Source organism: Dermacentor andersoni, chromosome 7 (genome assembly GCF_023375885.2).
Source record: "Dermacentor andersoni chromosome 7, qqDerAnde1_hic_scaffold, whole genome shotgun sequence".
NCBI classification, from domain to species: domain Eukaryota; kingdom Metazoa; phylum Arthropoda; class Arachnida; order Ixodida; family Ixodidae; genus Dermacentor; species Dermacentor andersoni.
The window spans coordinates 127,764,204-127,784,405 of NC_092820.1; the positions used below are offsets into that span (position 1 = coordinate 127,764,204).

At 48.4% G+C, this 20,202-nt stretch overlaps 1 protein-coding gene across 1 annotated transcript in view; it reads right to left on the reverse strand.

The window, feature by feature from the left end:
• Window positions 1-20,202, reverse strand: part of LOC126534540 (inactive tyrosine-protein kinase 7-like) — a 169,845-nt gene that overhangs the window by 122,211 nt on the left and 27,432 nt on the right. Inside the window, exon 2 of the mRNA XM_055072445.2 lies at window positions 8,784-9,116. Coding sequence (XP_054928420.1) covers window positions 8,784-9,116 — 333 coding nt within the window. The remainder of the gene's footprint in view (window positions 1-8,783; window positions 9,117-20,202) is intronic.

Sequence of the window (20,202 nt, forward strand, 5' to 3'; positions counted from 1 at the left end):
ATCTACGGAAACCGGCTCCGCATGCACTGTCGACACGCAGCGGCCTCATAAGTTGGATAGTGCCATTGCGAAAGCGTTCTGCGGTATAGGCCCCTTTTCACGGCGATCCCGAGGGCGCCGCCATGTTTGGTCACGTGGTGACACGTCCATCGCTTGCCCCAGCTGGCTCCGTAATTACAGCGGTCGTGGATGACGCCCCGGTGCGGCTCGGCAAACATCAGTTTCGGCGGATATCGAAGACGGTGACTCCATGAGTGGACGACATGCCTTCTGAAACTTCGGCCGCAGCTTCATAAGACATGTAAACGCCTTTGGAGCTCATTATGCCTTGTCCAAACGATGCGAGCGGAGTACGTGGTGCTCATACTAGAATCAGAGATAGACTGAAATGAAATGCATTTCAGGCTGTCCAAGCTTGCCGCCTCTGAATTAAATCAGGGTTAGTGTACTCTGCTCTTCGTTCTTTCTTTACCAAATGCTCTGAAGTAGCGGCTGGTCATGTTTCTGACTCAATAGCGTATCTCGGTGCGGTCGCTGTCCGAGTCTTTATTTTCTGCCTAACGCTTTGCGGCTGGGCTCAGGCGCGATAAATTTGTGCTCCTACGCACAAGGCTTGGAACGTAAGTTTGAGCTTCGTAGTTGCTTGTAGCAAAGGCGTATTATCGCTAGCAACTAGCTTAGTCTGTGGATCGTCACAAAACGTTCAGCTTGAAATATTCGTGCGCTGTCAGTGTAGTCGCCGTCCCCCATGCTTCGGAGCATTGATTCAAGAGTGCCCACGCAGTTCCTTATGTTCTTTGATATGTGGGCGATAGACTTGTATAAGTTTTCGAATGAGTTGGAGTGGATGTGTGTAGATAACGTGCAAGAAACTTACTTACTATGCCAGGAAGCGGAGCTATCTATAGGTCACTGGGTAACGAGTACTCTCTTGCCGACGTTCCGTGGTTGCATGAAGTGCCTTCTTTGCAGATTACAAGCAATACAACGCTGGCGGATGAATGAATTTTTTTTAGTCCTCGAGGAAAGCCGTGCATCGCGAAAGACCGGTAACACAGGCAGTGCTTGTGTAGCAGCGCTTTGTGAACTTGGTCACAGAGATTCTCATTCTATTCTTTAATATGCCAGTGACAATTTTTTTCCAGCCAACTATGGTACACGATTTCCATTTAACGTTTTACATTTGCCAGCATTAAGGAGGAGCAGTGCATCAGCGACCACCCAGTTGAATTTTTGACAGCTGATCGCACCCCAGAGAGAGAGAGAGAGAGAGAGAGAGAGAGGCGTGGTTGGAAAGGCCGGGAGGTTAACTGGAGAAGATTCTGGCTTGCTACCCTGCACTAGGGGAAGGGGAAGGGGAAATGAAAGACGGAAGGAATTGCAGTGAGACAAAGCAATGGCACGGAAAATAGAGGAGGTTGGGAACGTCCGTGAGCACTAGAGTCCCTCTATATATAGGCCACTCGAACGCAAAGATTTCAAGAGTGTCTTGACTGTCTTGTGGTGTGACTAGTGCAGAAGCGGTAATGGTATCGCACTCGTACGCTTTCGTTAAAGGCAGTGCATGTCTCCGCGCCGCCGCAAGCGCCATCTCGTTCCTCTCGATCAACCTACTCCACGGTAAAGGTCTATAGCTTCGCAGAGAACGTCGCAACCTAAATACTTAGGATAATAACGTTTAAAGTAACCTACAAATGAAAGTAGCCTGTAAGAGGTTAACTAGAAATTCTCGATTTTAACCTTTCAGTGATTTACACCGTGCCAGATTATCACAATGGCCGAAGTGTGAGTCTATAGACGTCACAGGCCAGGTTGAGAAGCTATACCGGGTGTTTTTTGTTTTTTAGAAGGCACAGACTTAAAAAATAAAGTCGCCTGTGTCAGGATAGCACAATTTCAATCCTGTATCTAAATTAATCGATGAGGCGGTAATTCTACGACAAATTAAAATGCCAAATAAAAATATTCGCATAATTAATATGACCCTTTATTTAATTTTTTACGGCACATACCTTAATCTACGAATCGTAGCTAGTGAGTTCGCAAGGCGCATCCAATTGGAACAAATTTTCTGGACTGCACAGTTTCGAGATTTAATAGTCCAGTTAATTGTTCCAGTTACTTTTGTGCTACAATGGATAAAACAGCATTTTCTTAAGTAAGTAACTGGAACGCCAATGCCTTTCGTTGGAAACATTGAAAATTAATATATTGAAACTGGCAGATTTTGAAATTGTAGACTTAAGAATGAGCCGTAATGTAATGAATTAAAAAGTTAATTAGCATAATTATGTTAATGACTTAATCAAGCATTTTGATCTCTCGTAGAACTAATGATCGCCTCACGGAGCAATTTAGATTAAGGGTTAGAATTGTGCTATATGCGACAGGCAATTTAATTTAATTTTGGACCTTCTAAAAAAAAGGAAAGAAGAGAGAGAGCGAGAGTGGGTGGGTGGGGGGAGAGAGAGAGCTCGGTATAGCGTGTCGTACACAGAGACAGGGTTGCGCTCGGTAAGACAGCTCATTCGTCGCTGAGATAATGGAAACAAACGGTTAGTTTCGATAACTAAATGAAGGCCTCTTTAAGTGCGACAGAGGAGGCGCACTCCACTCTTAGAGAGCGATAAACGCTAAATTGCAAAACGAGCGCGCAGGAGGTCTTCCCAAGCACCCATCCCTTAAAAGCTTGATGCCATCATACTGCCCACTCTGCGGGGAAAACACGCACGGGGTGACATCATGGCCCGGGTCCGGCCCTTCCTCCAATTAATAGCCGCAGCGAAGAGAGCTTCGCTGGCCTGGATGGTTCTCCGTTCTCCAGCATCATTTTCTCAAAAGCTTTCAAGCGCCCCTAGACAAAGATCGCGCCTCACACCGCGAGAACAGTAATAAAAATCACAACGATAACAAAAACAAAACACAATACCAGAGAGAAAGACCTACACGCACAGTCTTCTCCAAGACTTCGCGAAAAGTAAAGCACCGCATACACAGGCAGCTGATGGGACCACCACAAACGATATTTTGCGGCCTCTCGAATGCTCGAACCTCTCACGTGTATTATTTATATTATTTCCCTAGGGTGCCTTCCTTCCCAAATCCTACGACGAACGGGGCTTTCAGAAAATCTGGGATTGCAGCGGCGGCAATGTCCGTGCCAGGCCGCGAAACGCACTCTTGTAAAGTGCCTCTCCTCACTCTACACAGCCCTGCGGCGTCGGGACGCCCGCATAGCCTCAGCCATTGTCTCGAGAGCGCTCTTTCGAATAACGAGCTTTTAACGACTCGACCGATTCGAACCGCGGGCACACACGTACCACACACTCGGCACAAGCGGGCGCGAAGCGTACACTCCTCCCATTTTGGAAAAGGCGGCGACGACCAGAAGTGGGCCGTTCAATCCTCTTTCTCTTAGCGCGAAACAATACGTATTCTTTCTTTCTTTCTTTCTTTCTTTCTTTCAAAGCACACTGCATCCGGTTCATATGAAAGAGAAGGACAATGTAGATATAAGGCGCTTTTGGGGGCGGAGTTGCGACTGTGGGCTGAGAGCTGTGCACAGGTCGTAGAGTTTCCTATGAAATTCGCTATAAAAAGGAACTCTGGCACTGTGATAGTTCAGCTATGGCGTATGGAATCATGGGTAGTGTGTGGGCTCGTCTATCGTAGAATTTGCCTGTTGTACGGGTAATCTTCATACTTGTGGCTTCTGACGTTCTTGTCACGTCGTATGTTGCTGTTCGTCCGTTTAAATTTACAAGCAATTACATATATCTCAATACAGAAGGCAGTGAGTGAGGGAGTGAGTTTGTGAATGAGTGAGTGAGTGAGTGAGTGAGTGAGTGAGTGAGTGAGTGAGTGAGTGAGTGAGTGAGTGAGTGAGTGAGTGAGTGAGTGAGTGAGTGAGTGAGTGAGTGAGTGAGTGAGTGAGTGAGTGAGCGAGCGAGCGAGCGTGCCAGCGAGCATTGCTTCATGTATAGCTTTTCAGCGCAATAATTACGCAAGTACAGAAGGGAGACCACACAACACGAGTGCTGCCTGTTAAGTAAACTTCTTTTGTTTTCGGAAGAATTAAAGAAAAGAACAACAAAGCTCGATGCGCAGCACTCCTATTTCGCACTTGTAACGCAACTTATGCCTTCCCTCTAGAAGAACCTGCGCGCAATGCAAGTGCGCATGCAGTGTTGTTGTCCTTTTTATTTAACCCTTCCTTGAAAATAAACGGTCCGTTGATGGGCACCGCGCTCTTGCCGGGTGGTGTCTCTTCCACTACTGCGTAAGTTTCCTGCTCCGAAACGTTAAACAAGGCCACGTGCCAACTCGCTCAGTTTTGCCCCACATCCGAGTGTTGCTAGCCGAAGGCGAACCCATGCTACGCGAAACCTGCAAGGCGCCTGCTGCGCGCGTGCGCCACTTATCCCGTGCAGCGGAGTCTGAAGCCCCATCGCGATAAATCTGGTAACACAAGACGCGTCACAACGCCAAGGGCATCTGGTAACGCGAGGAAAGGCTATAATGGCGAGGACTGATTTGAACTGGGGCGCCCGCACGCAAAAGAATGCTCCCGTTCCACGTCGCGCCGCCCTGCTACATCCCGCACGCACATATACGGTCGGGCAACCGAGCCTCTGCGTATATATACATGGGTAACCGTTGGGGGAATCGTTGCATATATAACGCGATATTCTGTTGACAATGACCGACACGAAAAGTCACGGACGCAAAGCTGTTTGAAGACAAAAAAGAAAGGGCGAAGTTTAATTAGTCAAATCCACGCACTATACCCATCTTTCCCGGGCCGGCTGAACTATCACATTTGCTGCAGCCCCCATCATTCACAGCATGGAGGCGAGAAAATAATTAGAGACCACTGCACAACGCGATTGAAGCCGAACGAATCGGCCCAACACGTGATCGCGACGTCAGAGCGCGCGGTATAAGTTAAATGCGCTCTGGTACTATAGGCTGTAAACTACGTCAGGGCAGCCGAGCAAGTGCCGCATCGATTTAGAAACTACGAGAAACCAAACATTCCGGGCCAATATGCCGACTTAGAGGTCATGTGTTTGGGCCGGCAGTTGGGAGGGAGAGAGCGAATTGAATGGCTTCACGGAGAGTTCGCTTGTCAAGGCTGGCAGCGTGAAATAATGCTCTCTGCTATAGTTTATTTAAACATTATGTGATAAGACGGTTCGGGGGCTTATTCGCAGTCGCTTTGGTGTTTTTTTTTTTTTTAACGTGGCGGAGCTACAGCAGCGACTGGCGCAAAGGAAGCGTGCGCAGGCAGTATTCGGGGTTTACTTGCACGGTATGGCTTGGCCACAGGCTTGGCTCATCTCGAGGCTTCTGGTTCGCATTTAGGGCGATACTGCACTGCGCGTGCGTCTGTGTTTTGAACGCATACATACAAGGGGAATAGTGAGATCGCTTTGTGCACGCTTTGGATGCGGCGCGGTTGTAGCTGAGAGCGACCGACATATAGCACACGTACACACCACTGCTTCTAAAAGAAAGGAAACGGAAAGAAAGAAAGAAAGAGAGAAAGGGAGAAAGGAAGTATAGAAATAAGAGGAATGAAAAACGGGTCACATAAAAAAGAAAACAGAAACAAACATGGAACCGACAATGCTGTGCATTTGTGGAGGGGTCTACGTAGGGAGCACGGAAGCGTTTGCATCTGAGCCCATATATATGCTCGAAGAACGCTGAGCTTTCAAAGTGAACAGGCCTCTGCCACGACTGTGCACGTCTCTGTGCCACAGAGCGAGACGATCCGTGCAACGCTGACCCGGTTTATGTTGGCACGCGTCGACGTGGCGTATACTTACACTCGCTCTTTGACAAGGCGTGCGTGGTTATCCAATGAACTAAAAGAGCCATCTGTCCGCGAAGTGGGTTGAAAAGACACGTTGAGTTCAGGTGAAAGGACCGCCCAGGGCAACAGCATAAGCGACAGGATGTATATATGAAACAGTGATGTGTCCAAGCGACGCTGCGCGCGGTGAAACGCTTCGAGAATTTCGGCCGAATTCGGTTGCTGCAGTGAAAGCAGCCACTTCATCCGTATACAAAAGTGTACGAAACGAGAACTTCAAAAATAAAGAACTAAAAAGGAAATTCAGTTTCTTGGCAGTTTTGTCACGCGGCTTGAATTTCCTTCTTCGCTCCTAAACCGACACTGAAGCACTGGCATATTCCACGAAGCCGCGCACCAACTATATGGCTTTGAAAGATGAAGTTATTGCTTTCTGATCACACTACACAAATTCAAAATTACTTACTGAAAAGCCTAGGCGCACAACAACAATTCTATTTTGAACATGCTGCGTTAAATGCGTAGTCTTGCGATTCGCTTTCGAAAAACTTTTTTTTTTTTGTTCACGCCTAGAAAGGGCTTATTGTGTCATTCCACACATGTATAATTTACCATATACTGCCGTCATCGTGAACCGAGAATGTGGGGCCAGCTAAACTGCCATAATGTAGATTTTCTTTCCCCGTCCCAAAGAGAGAGAGAGAGAGAGAGAGAGAGGGAAATGCAAAGGAAAGACAGGGAGGTTAACCAGAGATTATCTCCGGTTGGCTACCCTGTACTGGGGGAGGGGCAAAGGGGTGCGATAGGTGAGAGACAGAAAAGCAAAAGAAAAAAGAATCCCAACACACACACACACACACACACACACACACACACACACACACACACACACACACACGTACACACGATACACACGATACACACGAACTGTTTCTGTGTATGGGTATTGTCACGCAGTCTCAGCAGCTTATAGGTCTACGTAGCCGTATGTACATGGCGAATAAATCCAACTCAGGTCAACTCCACTCGATAGCCCGATCATGCTCGGCAACAGAATGCCGTAGCAATCTGAGTCTACGCGGTCGAGCTGATCGTTTAACGCTTTTGGGTCGCGTAAACAGACCGCTCTTTTTTTTTTTCTAGCTAGAAAGTCAGCGATCGCGTCCGTTAAGCATTCTTTTTTTGTCACCATCCGCTTCTGCGCTGAAGTGTTCGAGACGTCGAATATCGAGTCCACACGTCACGCGGCCTCGTTTAAATCCACCGCGGATGTTTTCAATTACGCGGAACGGAAGAAGTATCATCTGTCATCTGGACTGCAGCCTATGGTGTAAACAATTCGAAATCTCGCAAGTCTTTTAGCGACGCGTATAACACTTTCCTGGAACTTTCTTCAACTGCCAAAAAGAAAAAAAGAAAGAAAAAAAAACATCGCATCTTGTGCCAGCGCTCCTACTAAATTAATAAAGCCATTCTCATGTCGCTGCCGCTCCCCCGCCCTCCCCCTACCATACCCTGCGGAATCCATTTGCTCGAATTCCATTTCCGAAAGCCAGACTCGAGCATCTAACGACCGTTACAGAATAGAAGAACAAAAAACATAACAAAGGAATAACTTCGAATCGCGCTATCCGGGCTTCCGCGAACAGTAACGACGGAAGCACAAGGCCGCCTCGGGCGGCAATCAGACGCAGCTGTCGTTTGCTTATACCGCACAGATCGGGCTCTGGCTTGCGCTCCTCGAAGAGCAAGCGGCTCATAAATATTAACCGCAACGGGAACCCGGGGTCGGAAACAACGGTTTCCGGCAATGAATTGGGCCGCGGACTCGCCGCAGCATCGATGATCAAACGACTGTCGAAGCCAGGCGTCGTGGAGCGATATGTATGCGCACATGTTCCGTGGAGAAACTCCACGCGTTTGCGTGTGCCGTATAAGCGAGGGTGGCAAGCTAAATAAATGTGACAGTGTCAATGCAAGACGTGTGCCTGTATTGGGAGAAAGAAATAGCAGTGCATGTAACACTGCCATAAATAAATAACCAGAAAACGCAACCGCATACAGTTGGTTATAACTCGTTCTTTTCTTCGTAGGTATACAGGCAGTAGGACTAGCATAGTATGTAAAGAGACCTATGCGATACCAGATTTGATCGTCAATGTTAAAGTCTGGGTGACGTGAAGATGTAGCTTATACAAGTTGTTTGCGAGTCTGTGCTGTATCCGGGTTTGCGTATGCTTCGTTGCAAATAGTTGCAATATGAAGCACTGCAACGTGCTACTGGAATGACTCTCTGCATTCTACTTATCTGCAATCGCAAACGTGTCATCCGCGACGTCTTTTTCGCGAACTCCTTTTTGTACCTTTTATTTTCTCCGTTGCTATTCCAAAAGTTACTGTATATGTGGGCGTTTACTGTAGGGGGAGTTGAAGCTGTGCAACTCTATAGCTCTTCCAGAATACGCCTGTCCTGTATTGCGGTTCGTATCTACGCGTACGTTTGTCCACAGGCGCATCGCCGCAAGAATAGAGTTTAAAACATGGCGTGTACGACGTCACGTCGCAGCTTCCATCGTTTGGTGTGCGACAAAGCATAGCCTTTGAGATCAGGGGATGCGACGTGGACATCACAAGGTACGACTCAACTAACGCTAGTCCGCGTTCCTTCCTTTCTTTCTTTTTTTCTTTGGAAAGCAGGCACGTAACTGTGTCAAGCGTTATAGTGAACGATTCGCATCACAAATTGCGATGTTGCTGCGAGATTTCCGCAAGAACCGAGCATCGGTAAAGCGCAAAAGAAACTTTCCTTACGACGCGCAGGGAGACCGCGCGCCTCCGTGCAACGCACGCATAAACAGATGATGATGATGATAGTGATCTAGAGAAAGGAAAGACGCTTGAATCCGCATAAACAGCCACAGCTAGCCACAAAGAGCCGCTGCCGCGACGTCGCCGGCGTACTCACAGAGTATGTTGAGCTGGGCGCCCTGCGAGGCGAGCGAGAAGCCGGACGAGGCGTTGGTGGCGATGCAGCGGAACTCGCCCATGTCGAGGCTCGGGTCGACGCGGGTGAGCCGCAGGTCGGAGCCCTGCTGGAAGCGTCGCGTCGTGTTGCGCAGCGGCTCGCCGTCCAGCGTCCAGTGGAAGGCGACGCGGTCGGCGTTGGACACGCCGCAGCGCAGCGTGGCGCTCTCGCCCTTGCGCACCCGCACGTCGGCCGGCTGGGGGCTGAAGTAGAAGCTGTCCTGGCCGAGGACGCACAGGGACAGCGCGGCCAGGAGCAGCCACATGCGCGAGGCTGCGATAGCAAAAGAGAGAGAGAAAAAAAGAGAAAGTTCCATCGTCATCGTCATCATGTAACACTGTAGAGAGAGAGACAGAAGAAACGGTAAAGGCAAGGAGGTTAACCAGATGGGTAGATTCCGGTTTGCTACCCTACGCTGGGGAGAGAGGAAGGGAGGTAGAGTGACAGCAAAGTAGAGGTAAAGAAAGAAAGGAGCATAGACGTACAATCATAGTCAAATACTGTAACCGTATAGCATCACTACACAGCACAGCAGCACTTGGAGCACTATAACCATTATAAACAAATGTAACACTGTAACTTAAAGGAATACCCAATGTGCTAAGGCTGCGATAAAGAACAAAAAAAAAAGAAAGTTCCATCGTCATCGTACAACACAGTAACTGACAAGAATACCCAAAGTGATATTCTGGATGCATGGAGGAAGGAAAGAACTATTGGAGGAGAACTGTGCAGGAGAACTGAACAAAACGATTTGCAGCCAGACGAGCGCACCCAACACGTGATTGTTTTTACGTCAAAGCGCGCGGTAGGTTCCAGTACTGCAGCTCTCGGCAGGACGCTATAGAGCCACGGCGGAGGCATAGCGGAGCAGGCGAACAAGCGCGAGAACCACCGGGACCCAAACACTCGCGGCCAGTACTGTCGCGTTTCAGAGATCACGTGTTGGGCCGACTTTTTGTGGGGCGAACGTTATACAAGCGCAGTGGCGCGTATCGCACGTAGAAAGGGTGCTGCGTGCAGCGCAAGATGCAGCAGTCAGTCGGTCGTAATCGGCACATTTCGTAATGCGCGAGCCACCAAAACTCGGGAAACAGAACGGATGGATACAGTATACTAGTAAAACACGCAATTCATGCAAATACCAACAGCAATAACAATATCAAACTTAAACTATAGTAGTTACTTTTCTCCCCGAACGAGTTATATGAGCTCAACTAGTTGAGCGAATTCGTAATTGAAAATGAATGTGTCCTTAAAATAACGTTTCAAGTCACGAGCACACGGAGCAACCGTGGCACGCAACCGGCTTTCAAAAAAAGCCCATAAGAATGAAAAAAAATATATATATATATTGAGAGGAAAAAAAAAAAGAAATGAAGTTCACTCTAGTTAAAGACACATTACCAGATGGATATTGTAAGTAGTGATCTCACAGTAAATTACGCTTCTGCAAGAGGAAAAAGCTAGACAGTTCCTGTTAGCGTGCGAGAAAACCTTGGAGAGGTGGGAAAAGTGTTGCAAACACAAGATGACGGGTGGAGATGAGACCGATCGAGTACATAGAACGAATGCACGAATGAATACAATTTTACCAGAAACAGCTCTTCGTCCTTGCCGCCTGCCGCTTCGGTTCCGTGCGTTTATGTAGTACTTGAGCGGCAACAGCGGAAATAAATAACAGGACCCGAGAAAAGGACAGACAACCGCGCAGCGTATACAGGTATACCACTTTGCAAGAACCAGAAAACACGCGAATTAAGGCAGCATGCATGGAAGCAAAAAAAAAAAAAAAAGGAATGTAATGACTCCAAAAAGAATGAAAGTCCCTTCGGAAGGAGCGAAATTGAAAGAAACTCCCTTCACAGTGACAATGGCACGGGAACACTTGTTAGTGTGTCCTATTAGTTGGCGCGATAAACCTGCCGTCACGGAGATACCACACTTGAAATTTATAAACCAGCTCGACGTGACATCGCCTTGCCGTTTGTCGCCGGTGTAAACTCATCGACAAACTATAACGACGCATTCGACTAGTTCCTATACCGCGCTCCAAATCGGTTTGCGCCGATTCGGAGCCTTCTCCAGATTGGAGCCAGGACATAACGCCTATCACCAACCGAACCCGTTCAGCTGCTCCCAGAGCAACCGGAACATATAGCCACGCGATCAAATATTGTTTGTCGAATCTCCATCGCGCTCCTCACCTCGAAGGTGGGAGCGCCTCTGACCGCTCCGAGCTGAAGGAGCACGGCGCTCTGAATGAACCAGGGGAATGTTTTCCGAGCGCTAGGGTTCCGCAAGCCGAATATAAATAACACGGCGAAGGCGCTCTGCCCTGCAAAAAAATTACAGACTTAGAAGCGAAAAAAGGTGTTACTCTGTCTACAATCCCTTACAAAAATGGTTGTTGAATTTCCATTGCTGATCTGTTGTACTATCATTGATTCAATGGAAACTCCACAAAACTTCCACACTCATTGAGCCAGCTACAATAGTACTTCAACAAAATTTTTATTGATAACTAAACGATAACTTTTCTTGATGAAGTAATATTGATTTTCCATTGTGAAATGCCAGCAACTGGACCGAGTTAAAGAGGCGACATACAATTTACCGGAGAAAAACACTCAAATTCTTTTGTTTAGGCTGCAACATGAAATTGCGTAATTAGACTGGCCAGAACTTGAACCTATTAAAAATTGTGTTGCACATTGTACGTTCAAGTGCAGAATTAAGGCGACTGCAAAATAATGCACTCTTTCAGTATTTACCCAAATGCAGTCTCCGGAGCGGTTCCCCTTGCTTTAATTAATGTTGATATTGCAATGTGTGCAAAGTATACACAGAAAGTGGCTGTGCAGTGTACAGCAGGGCATACAGCATTATAGACAGATTTACACCGTTTTTCTCTCTTCAAGGTGTAAATTACTTTACAGTGCGTAGAGCGCTCGAAAACGACGAGTCCCAAATTTACCAATAGGAAACAGTACAAGCTCCACCCACAGGACCGCACCGCGTTTGCCCTATAGCTCTGCGCTTCCGCGCTCCGAATTATAGTTCCCGAGGGGCGTCACTGATTGGAAGAAGCCACGCCTCTGCCGTGACGTCAGAGAAACGAACGATCGGTGCATGCATCCGCAGAAATTCTCGCTGACATGAACAGTGTTGCCTACCTGTCACTCCAATCTTTGCAAGTTGTTGCAGACCGTAGTTATTTGTTTAATACCAAAGAAGAACCGCATTGTATTTCAAGAGGAAACGATGAGCTAGCTTATAGTAAACTCCTGAAGCTCTCAATGCCCTAAAACGGCAAAATAAATTTTGAGAAATCACCGAAAGCCGTGTTATCACGCTGACGCATTGGCGTCGCGGTTTGAATTGTTAATTTCAAAAAAATAAAAAAGGAAAGAAAACTAAGAGGACATTCCGACTTCATTTTCTCCAGTTCTTATTAACCTTTTCGCTTCAAAATTAAGGAAAACAGATTTGTGCGACCATACTTTACCAGTCTAAACTGATTTACTGTCGATGTTTAGCGTCCGCTGAATGCGCAAAACCTTGCTTGCACAGCCCACTCTTATTGGCGTGTACACCAGCCGAAATCGTAAAACCCCTCTGCCAGTGGCTTAATCGTAATTTCAATGCTTTTAAATAGCCAAACAGATGCCGGTTTCTGCGCCGACATCCCCACTTCAGCCCCTCCCCCTTCCCATTTTCGTTCCACAATGTAAACGGGACGAGGGGAGCTCCCTGAAATTCCACAAACAGTCACTCTCTCGCCTATTGCACTGAACGACGTCGCCGAACTTGAAAAAAAGAAAAAGAAAAATACTGTTCTTACGGGGTGGATCACCCCCATACCAGGGCCACGAAAAAAACAATATTATACTGCGCTGAAAGCTCGGCGTCGCCACATTTAGAGCACAGCCGCCATAACGCGCCCGCGCGGATCCCCGAATAACACATCCATACGTACTACGCCGTCGGATCCCCAATGGCGACGCGCACGTGGCACAAAGTATACACATTTCTCCGTGGAGTGTTTATAAAACTGTCCTCTCGAGCCCGCGAGACGGCCGCCCTCAGCCTCTGGCCGTGCTGCAGACCGCGTTTTACGGGCGCCGTCTAGAGGTCTTGTTTACGCTGCCAGGGGGCGCTCGATAACCTCCTCCTGCAGGCCAGCCTTCTCCCTTTCGGCTCTTCCGTCTATAGCGTTTCACTCGCACATGGCTTCATATCCAGGGGCGGTCATTAAAAGATGGGAACAACGTTGCAAGTACCGCGCGACGGGGGCGCTCTCCATCCACTCCCTCTTTCCCATTTTATTTATTTCTATATATCTATCTCTCTCTCTCTCTCTACCGCTCACTAGATTTACAGCTGCCTCGTCTTTATTATTCTTGTTTTTGCGTCTGTGTATATGTGTTTGCACGTATGCTTGGAAGCGAATAGAAAAAAAAAAGCCATCTGATTTATAGAACGATAAGGATTAAGGAATGAAATTTAGGGTTGATGCTTTTATCTTAAACGTTTGTATCAACGTCGTGCAACTATGGAACTCGTGCATAATACACCGCATCGTTGGTTAGTTAGCTCTAGACTAGATAGCGATAGATAGATAGATAGATAGATAGATAGATAGATAGATAGATAGATAGATAGATAGATAGATAGATAGATAGATAGATAGATAGATAGAGATGCATGGATTATTAGCCTGTTTCTAGGAAGGGTTTAAGGGAAAGGAAAGAAACTAGGCCGCGATCACAGGGCTAGAAATGAAGTCCGACTACCTTTTATATATATGTTTGGTTCATTTTTTTTTACCAAGTAGCCCAAGTAAAAGTGTTGCTCGTTCTAATTTTTCATCGTCCTTCCCCAACAAGGGTGCCGTCGTCTTTAGTTTAAATTGTTGCTCGCGACGCAAGCGCCTTCCGTTAGGGAGACAGAAGCGCACAGCCGAGGCACGTCTCTCGAGCTCGGGTTACAGAGCAAGGAGTGGCTTGACGCCCGGCCGTAGCCAGCGAATATCCAAGCCGAGCCTCACGCTCGTCCAAGGAGCCTTTAGACCCCAGACATATACCGTATGCAGTGCGGCACGCATCTCTCAAAAGGCAAAGAGCGCAAAAAAAAAAAAAAGCTTACTGCACCAACACAAAAATAAAAATATGGAAAAAAAAGGGGGGGGGGGGGGGAGGTCGGCGTGAGCTGCCAGGCACGTGAGACGCCTTCTCCCGGCCACAAATCACTAAACGCCGCAGCAGGCAGCCCGCTCGGCGTACCGCGGTAGGTTGCAGAAAGGAGCGCCGCTTCTCCCTCTGGCGGTTATTTATGAAAGCAGCGCCTGCGCACACGCCGTCTGTCCGGGGAGTTTCGTGTTTACACAGGCAGGAAAACGGCCTGTGCCGCGCGAGTACACGTCCAAGCGCGCCCTCTAGTGTACGTCCCAAGAAGCACACACGGGACCCGTCGACCTCCCCCATCCCCTGATGTCTGCAATGCAGGCACCTTTCCACTCATATACCGTTGCTGCCCCCTACCCGAAATACAAGATCGGGCCGTTTCCACCCCCCCCCCCCCCCTTCCCAACCCCCGTTGGCGTAGTTACACGGCTGCCGATCGAAAACATGACATGATCCCGGCGTTGCTGCCCCCTTGTAGTGTATAGAGCCGAGCCGGTACCGCGAGGCAGCGCTGATGGTGATGTACGCGCTGTACTTCACCGGGATATAAGGCCGGCGAGCGTCCTCTGGGCCGATGCCGACAATGCGGCCTATTCAAGTAGCCAGATGCGAAGCTGACGTGCGAGCCTATAATGACGAGTGCGCAATGCGCCGATCCCTTATTCCCGTTATATAAGACGCGCTCCTTGTTATACCGCCACTCCAGAATCGAGGAGCCAGATGGCTCAATATGGCTGACGCATCTGAGCGACGCACCTCTGAGATGGAATAAAAAAAAAAAAAACCATGGCCTCGCGTTCTGTTCGTACACAAATGAAGAGAAAATAAAGTACTCAAGAAATAAAGTTTTCAAGGAGTACTCAAAGGAGCTGAACTGGATAATTTTTTTTTCTTAGAATATTGCCAGCCGTTCTTTGGCGGCCAAGACAGCAGCGGCAACAAGAAGTCGAAATTCGCCCAATCAAGCCGCTGCGAATTTAGCCACAAGAAGTAACAACGAAAAAAAAAAAATTCAGGAGCCCACTCTGTGAAGATGGATGACCAACGAAGCTGTAGCACATCACAGAGCGTTAGACAAGGGTACATGTATTAATTTTCATCATTTGGTAATGGTATAGTGACGACAGCTTTGTGATTACTGTGGTATACACTGATTGGTTCGGTTACAACCTCAGACAGATTCTTGGCCAATGTTAAATCTATACACGACCGTTGTTTAGTAGTTGACTGGCTTGGATTGGTGTGGTACTTGAAACAACAAAACTCTTCTAGCACAAATTGAGTGAATCATTTCTTGCCTGGTCTTAAAATGTCCACATTGAAGTCTCCAACGATGACCACACGGGTAGTGTCATCACGGCTAAACCATGCAAAGTGCGCGGTCACGAACATCTCGATATCACACTTTGGTGTGCCTGAAGATATATATACACAGTGTATATCATAATTCCGCCTTTCGTTTGTACGGCCCAGCCATCCCCACAGTCGGTGGCATTGCTCTCTTGCGAGTCAAAGGTTTACGGTTGTACATACAATGTGCTTTGCGTACTGCTTATGCCTACTGCTCATGAAATCCTTGTGCTGTTCACAAACGATTCCAGTATGCCCATCATCTTGAGACAATGCCTCTTGAATTCTTCTTCTTCTTATCATTATTATTATTTTTACAAGGGGTAGAGTACTTGAAACCTGCTTCACCTCCGCCGCGGGTCGGCCTGGTATTTTCACTACCTCCGGTATCGGCCCACACTCACCTTTTTGTTTTTATTGCTGACGCACAAACACAAAATATACATGGAACCCTAGCCATATACAGCTTCGCTGTAAAATCTATGCGGATGCACACACACGCATGCCACCTTTCAATGTTAAAAGGAAACATACGACAAAGTATGAAAACCAATGACGCCACCCGTACAATTAATGCATCGCGCTCTGTCGTATTGTCGCTTATTGGCAAGTGTAAACCTGTGCAGTAGCGTTCACTTCCACTTATTACTGCGCCTTCAGATGACAAGACGACAATGCTGTGACGTTCGATATCCGCCCCGTTCACAAGTGAGTTTTGCATTAATGGGCCCGAATATTCGGGGGGAGTTTGTTGCCGATGTATGTATGTATGTATGTATGTATGTATGTATGTATGTATGTATGTATGTATGTATGTATGTATGTATGTATGTATGTATGTATGTATCTATGTATGTATGTATGTATGTATGTATGTATGTATGTATGTATGTATGTATGTATGTATGTATCTATGTATGTATGTATGTATGTATGTAACACCTCCCGCACCCTGGCTTCAACCCAAAGCTGCCGCCGCCGTCACCATGGCCATGCACGCACCTTCTTTGCGATGGGTGGCCAACCCGTTACACGTCGGACAAACTCCGCCGAGGTCAACGGCCAGTGAACGAGACACGCGGGCCTTCCCCGTGGACGGCGGGCCGACCAGCCAGGCAGCCGGGGGGCGACAAGGCGAAAGCAGCCACACACGCACGCTCTCTCTGCGACGCCGAAGTTGCGCAGCGAAAGGGCGCGAGCACGCGCCCATGCATACACAAACAGCAAGAGGAGAGGAAGCGAGGTAACCCAAGCCCAGTGTGCCTGTGTGTGTCTGGGGAGGGGGGGGGGGGGGGGTTATGTGCGTATAGTACGCTCCATCAGCAGATTAGGGCGCAATGCGAGGCGCCTCGCACCAAACAAATCGCTATATGGGGGCGGCCGGAGCGGTGTCCAGCGCATGCACGCGCGGACTGGCCGTGCGGAAGGCGATAGTGAGAGAGAGAGAGAGAGAGAGAGAGAGAGAGGCTCGCGCGGAGGAGATACGCAAGATGGCGCGTATGCCGAACGCTTCGGCATTTTCTGGTGGTGCAAAGGACCGTAAGACCTGCGCAACGGAAGTGACGTAGGCCGTAATGTCTTCTCGACTGCCGTGAAACCACGTGAGCTCGCTCTCAAAAGTATAGCCCGGAAGCGGCACGACATGCATGCGCGTATAGTACCGCCGTGCAACATTCCAAAGCGCAAGTGCTCTCAATAGCCCCAGATGGAAACGTCTACGCGTTTCTGGCTTTATCTTCTTTAATAATTCGGACGCTTACGTTAGCATTTGTGCTTCGAGTACTCGTACGCAGCGTCGAGTCGGCGTCAAAATATATACGGACCGCGGCACCCGAGGAAAAGCTTAACATTTCCCGTGGCCTCGGCACAAGGCCTGGTATTCTGATTTACACCCTCTGTACTATACACCCTCTGCCGGTCCCCCAGCCAACCACTTCTCTCTCTCTCTCTTTTCCCTTTCTTTTACCTGCCCAATCAAAGACCAGAAACGAAACATAATAATGACGTTGACCGCAGTGCCTCGCTCAGTACGTGCCCGACGCTCCATGTGGTTAGATATCAAGGCGAGCCAGGCAGCGCCCAAAAAGCCTCGCAAATTTTATCAGCCGTCGCGAACGCTGCATGCGTTCTTATAAGTGGACGAAGATAAGAGCTGGAAGCGGCTCGCCACTCTATATCGTATGGTGGACGCTATTGATATACCGGAACGCGAGACGGCGATAAGGCGACGCGGTCGGACCTTGAGGCCATATACGGACGAAGCGCCACACTAGCAGGCACAGCGCATCGGACAATTAGAAGGGAGTTAAACTGAGAATTAATCGATTCCTTCCACGATTGTTATCACTTGCCGCGGATTTTACTAAAAGGAAAACAAACACTGACAGATATGATAGCGAACACTCTCAAGGTTTATGTATAGAACAAGCCGGTCAGCCTAACAGATCTTGATCACCTGCTGGTTAGTGAGGCGCGTTAGAACGAACGGCAGCGAAATGCTCCTGCGTGCCGGTGGGATTCAGTGTGGCCTTGTTTGCTAAATATTTCGTGAATGAAATGTACCTTATATAGTGGTAGCAAGCGCGACATAACGACGACGACAACAACAACAATAGTAATAATGATAACAATAAGACGAAAAACAAAGAAAGATGTCCGTAACAAAATGAACTGTACTGACAAGCGAAAACAGCGACGAAGCGATATGCGTCCCTGGTTCAAAATGAGTTCCCTTCTTCCATTACGGTCAACTTACGCGCGGGCTTTCTCCAAACGCAAATTTTCTTTCTATTTTTGTTTCATAGTTTTATCATTACTACAATTTTTCTTCAGCTTAATGACGGCATTCAGTCGTACGGATGGAAACCCTGGTCGCATGCTCTATTAAGGTCTTACGTTTGCTGGTTAACCTACCTTTCTTTTCTCTGGTTTTATCTATATCTCTATTAGGGACTTTCTGATCGATCGACTACCCATGTACCACTATACTATAGGCAGTCGAGGTACGGCAGCAGCTGTAGAGGTTATAGTTCACCCCCCCCCCCCCCCCCCCTCGTGTGTGTGCCAGACCTACAGCACCTGGAGTGTTAGCCAGCGGTACTCAAGGTTATAACTGCGGATGTGGAACATCCTTTCAACCGCAGCCGTGCAGAAGCATGTAATGCGCAGATTTCGAAGGCCAAGGAAGAAAACGTCAGAGACGATGCGAACCCTCTCCGGGCGCAATCCACGCTGCCATCCGCGGAGTTCTTCAACCTCTCTCTCTCTCTTTCTCGAGCTCCATAATCTTTACAGCGTGGGCCGACCGGTATGGTATGTCTACGATATACAAAGGTGCCGAGCACATATCAACGGCACAGCAAAGAACGAAGCGGCCCACCGCGCGCACAATCAACCCGCCAGGAGGCGGCACAGAACCACTCGAGTGCACGCAACTTCTCTTTTATACACTATGTCACACCAGCGCTCCACTTCAAAGCCTCCATACTATATATAGAGAGATACAAGAGAAGTCGGCGACGTCCGAACACGCGCGCGGGATGCGGCCAATAGCGGCTGCAGCCAGGCGCGGCCAAACAAACCGCGCCGCCATCTATACAGGTATATAATACCTCGCTGATATCGCGCCGCGGGCGCCGGAAGCTCGTCGAGGTGCACGCAATAAGGGCCGCGCGGCTTCCTTTGAACCGAAAAGGCGTTGGGGCGGCGGCGCCGAGCGAAGTGCGCATGGAAGTGTGTGCAGCTATTCCCGCTCCCATGTCGCAGGGTCGTAGTAATAACCGAGGTTTATAAGCTCTCTCTCTGATGAAAGTGTTGACCGAAGGACGCAACTTCTGGACGAGTTTAGGCATGCACGTTATAGCTAACACGTACGGGAAGCTTCTGTGCCGCGCGTGTATAGTCTGCAGCATGCAGAGTGGCGCTCCCTTTCCGTATACAGGCTGTTCAACGCGTGCACATGTATGTAGCGCATATACCTGACGTATCTGTAATTGCGTATGAAGATGACGGTATACCAGAAAGCGCCCGACCTGCTTGGACCAGTCACGGTTGTTGTGGCCCTTTACTGCTCTGTTCTCATTTTTATTTTTCATTTCGGCACTCACTGGCTCTTTCGCCTGTACCAATGAACCAGGACCTGGAAAACTGGGCTTAAATTCCAAATAGTTGGCATCGCCAAAGTAAAATTTAATCTGTTCTTTTGTGTGTGTGTGTGTGTGAAGCATAGTTTAGCTTCATCCCTGCGTTTTTTGCGTCGTCATCGGTCGTCGGCTTGCTGAGAAGTCATTCGCCGTGACGCCATGCCTTTTCTTCCTCTCGTTTACACCAAATGGCACATCTATACCCTACAGCAGTTTGCGTTCTGCGCCAGATGACGTTTTAAAGCGAATGTTTCTTTGCCTAATTCGGCGGGGTCTGATATAGCTGTATCGGTTTCTCGTCTCGATTGCTCCGCCAAACAGTCGCTCAATTATAAAACCAAGAGATGGTGGTGTACTGTGGCTACAAGCGGAAGAAAACAAAAGCTGCGTTGCCGGACAGTGGGATTTGAACTCGGGTCCACCAGCACGCAAACTCGGCGCTCTGCTCCGAGAATGGGAAACAGAATGCGCAGTCAAAACACTACCGGACTACTTGGCGCAGTAAACAACACACGTGCAGAAGCTGCAGCAGCTCTCCCTTCATTGCTATTCGGGAAGTTGCCCGCGAGTATCTTCCAAGTAAAAAAAAAAAAAAGATGAATGCACAGAGCAGTCAATGTCCCAGAGGCTGAGGCGACGGGGGCGTAGGACCAGGATCGACCAGAACTCTCCGCCAGCGAG